Source organism: Nicotiana tabacum, chromosome 18 (assembly GCF_000715075.1).
Source record: "Nicotiana tabacum cultivar K326 chromosome 18, ASM71507v2, whole genome shotgun sequence".
Classification (NCBI taxonomy): domain Eukaryota; kingdom Viridiplantae; phylum Streptophyta; class Magnoliopsida; order Solanales; family Solanaceae; genus Nicotiana; species Nicotiana tabacum.
The window spans coordinates 128,010,004-128,013,442 of NC_134097.1; the positions used below are offsets into that span (position 1 = coordinate 128,010,004).

General features: G+C 34.1%; 1 protein-coding gene across 1 annotated transcript; it reads right to left on the reverse strand.

The window, feature by feature from the left end:
* Positions 1–342: 342 nt before the first annotated feature.
* On the reverse strand, positions 343–2,796 carry LOC107824558 (aquaporin PIP2-7-like). Its single transcript, NM_001326137.1, has 3 exons — positions 2,406–2,796; positions 1,343–1,638; positions 343–680 (listed from the first exon to the last, which is right to left on the reverse strand). Exons 1-3 carry the CDS (start codon positions 2,716–2,718, stop codon positions 426–428), a joined length of 864 nt encoding a protein of 287 aa, NP_001313066.1. The 5' UTR covers positions 2,719–2,796; the 3' UTR covers positions 343–425.
* Between the last annotated feature and the right edge of the window lie 643 nt (positions 2,797–3,439).

Below are 3,439 nucleotides of genomic sequence, written 5' to 3' on the forward strand. Positions count from 1 at the left end.
AAATTAGTGGGGTCCTAATACAAATACTAACACTGAAAGAGACACAAAAATAGAAAGAAAGGAAGACGGAGCTAGTAAGCTCTAGTAGTTTCTCGAGTTTGCTTTCTTTCTCTTTATTGTTATTTTCTCATACGTATCAGTACGATTTATGTTAATATTGACGAGATTGGTAAGTTTGAAAAAAATAAGACGTAAAAAAGAAAGAAACACAACATTTACATTATAATGTACGAAGAAAGCAACAAGAATACACAACAGATAAAATGAAAAACAAAAGATAAGGAAATTAAATATTGAAAGAAGCAAACATACAAACAGATTTAATTCAAGTACAGTATCCAAAAAAAAAAAAAAAAAAAAGGACACCCTTTTTCCCATTGGAATCCCAAACATTTTATCTACAATAATTCCATGCATAAATTTCTCTATGCGTTGCTCCTAAATGAACCAAGAGCTTTAAGGGCGCCAGCTCGGAGGATGTACTGGTGGTAGACGGCGGCGGCAAAAGCTCCGACGAATGGTCCGACCCAGAAGATCCAGTGTTCATCCCAAGCCTTGTCCTGGTTATAAATGACGGCTGCTCCGAAACTTCTTGCCGGGTTGATTCCGGTTCCGGTGATCGGAATGGTGGCAAGGTGAACCATGAATACAGCGAATCCGATTGGAAGTGGTGCCAATACCTTTATTATAAATCATATAATCAAATATTAAGTGAGCTGATCATTTAATTATTCAATTAGAAATGTGATAATGTAAAAAAAAATAGTTGTAATATTTTATTAGATAACTAATATGCTAAAGATTCTTTAAGTTCAACATGTTATAGAAGCTTGTATATCTTATTTTTAGGTGACTAGCTAGTTTCATTTATTATGAATAATTCCTTTACATTATCATACTTTATCATCTTTTCCACTATTTTGCACCTACGGCACCTAAAAAATAAGAAGAGATTATGTTTTCTTGGTTTAATTAGGTCACCACCCACTTTAATTAGTCTATTAATAATAGTGGGTAGAGAGCACTCCCAAATTAAAGTTTACTCATTACTTGTCCTAATCATGCTTGATAGCTTTGTCTTTAGCCCGCACTAACGTCTTATTCACCTCAAAAGGGGAAAAATGTATTAAGGGAGCTAGTCCTAGAGTAGTACCCCTCCCCTAGACAAGGGGAACAAGAAAATAAAAACAAATACTTGACAAGTAAAAAGGAAAGGGGAAAGAAATATAGAGTAATTTAACCTATTGAAAAGAGTCTTTTGAGTATGAAACTTAATTTGAAGTCAAAAGGGCAAAAAACAAGTCACTCCAAGTCCAAGACAAGTAAGTTGGGGAAAACTTACAGGGACATGGGAGTCTCTAGCACTCCTCTTAGGGTCAGTAGCAGAGAAGACAGTGTAGACCAAAACAAAGGTACCAATAATCTCAGCACCCAAACCAACACCTTTGTTGTGGCCTCCTGCCATAACATTAACACCACCACCATATCTGTTGTAGTATGCCTTTTGGAAAGCCTTCACCAAACCCACACCACATATTGCACCCAAGCACTGTGATACCATGTATAATACTGCCCTCATCAATGATACCTTCCTTGCCAAAAATAGCCCAAATGTCACAGCAGGGTTGATGTGTCCACCTACAATTATGCACATGTAACAACTTTAAAAAGATAACGGAATATTTATACTTTCATTTTATTTTAACATGCATGTTATACTCCCTCTATCCCAATATATTTGACTTTCCAGAGAAACAAATTACTATTCTTTAATTTTTTCATATACCTTTTAAATATTTTAAATTGTTAATTATTGTGACTTATAATACTTTTTTCGTAGTTTTCAACAAATATTTTATGTCTAAATACACTTTCAAAATTAAGAAACTTAAATATCAAAAAACGGAAAATATCACATAAATTGGAACCGAAAGAGTAATAAATAATTTATCTTATTCTTCTATTTTTTATAGACAATAACCTCTAATGATCTTTTAAACAACCTGATAAAATTGCAACAAGGTGTATGTAAAAAAAACTTCAACAAAACAAAAAAATTACACTTATATTTACATTATCAGTGTATTTTAGTATGTTATAGAAGGCAATCTTCCTTTATCCCAATTTCTATGAATAGTTACCTGTAATTATCATATAAATAAACTGATATTATAAAAAAAATTTACGAATCGTATAGGTTAAACTTTTATGACGATATTACAAGCACGAGTTTAATTTCTATGCACAAACATCGTAAAAATATTAACACAATCATACTATAAACATTACTAATTTTCAACATATAAAAATCGATAATAAACATGTTCCCAAAATATTTTTATTGTGTTAGTGGATATAACTTAAAACCTAGAAAAATATACAAGAAATAGGGGGCGTAAACTCACCAGAGATACCGGCAGTGCAGTAAACAAGAACAAAGATCATACCACCAAAAGCCCAAGCAATACCAAGAATACCAACGCCGCCACAGATATCGCCGCCATCTTTAGTATCCGATTGATGCTTATACCCAATCACAGTCAAAACAGTTACATAAAGAAACAACAAAGTGGCAATAAACTCAGCAATACAAGCTCTGTAAAGTGACCATTTAGTCAGCTCCTCAAAATCAATAAGCGGAGTTGGTGGCGGATCAGTGTAATCCTTAGCAGAATACTCCGCCGGCTGCTCAGATACTGCCTCTACTTCTTTAGTCATAACTTAGAAAAAAAAAAGTAAATACTCTGTAGAAAGAAACAGATGATGCTCTGTTTTGTGTGTGTGTGTGTAGAGTGAGGATGAGAAGGGAGAGGGGAGTGCGAAGGTATTTATGAGATTGAAAGAGCGAGAAGATGATTTGATTGATTAAGAGTGGAATACAGAGTATTTTTTTGGTTTGTTTATATCGAGTTTTAATTATTGTGACGGCTCCTAATACAAATTATTGAGGGAATTTCTGAGCTTGCATTTGGTCCCACGGCCACCATAAACCAATTCACGCAACGGCTCTATGCTTTTTTTAGTCTCTTCATTTTCTTCTATTAAAATAATGATTTAAATTGGGTTTTAAATACTCTAATTGTGTAAATAATTTTGTGTATGTTATTTTAATACATGGTAAAAAAATTAATATACCTCATTTTCTAGATTTTTTTGGTTTATACCCGGTGTTCGGTACCTGCATTGGAGCTCGACTATATTCCGATTCGCACCCGTTAGGGCCCCATTCGGGGGGAATCGCTCCCTATCAAGAATTTTTCCATACCTAGGGCTCGAATATGAGATTTCTGTTTAAGGGAGGAGCAGCCCCATCCACTGCACCATATCCTTTGGTGGTTCATTTTCTAGATTACTAGTTTCTCGACACGTGCGTTACACGTGGGCTACTTACTTAGAGCCTATTTAGATTAGATGATAATTGTACATAGATAAGTTTTAG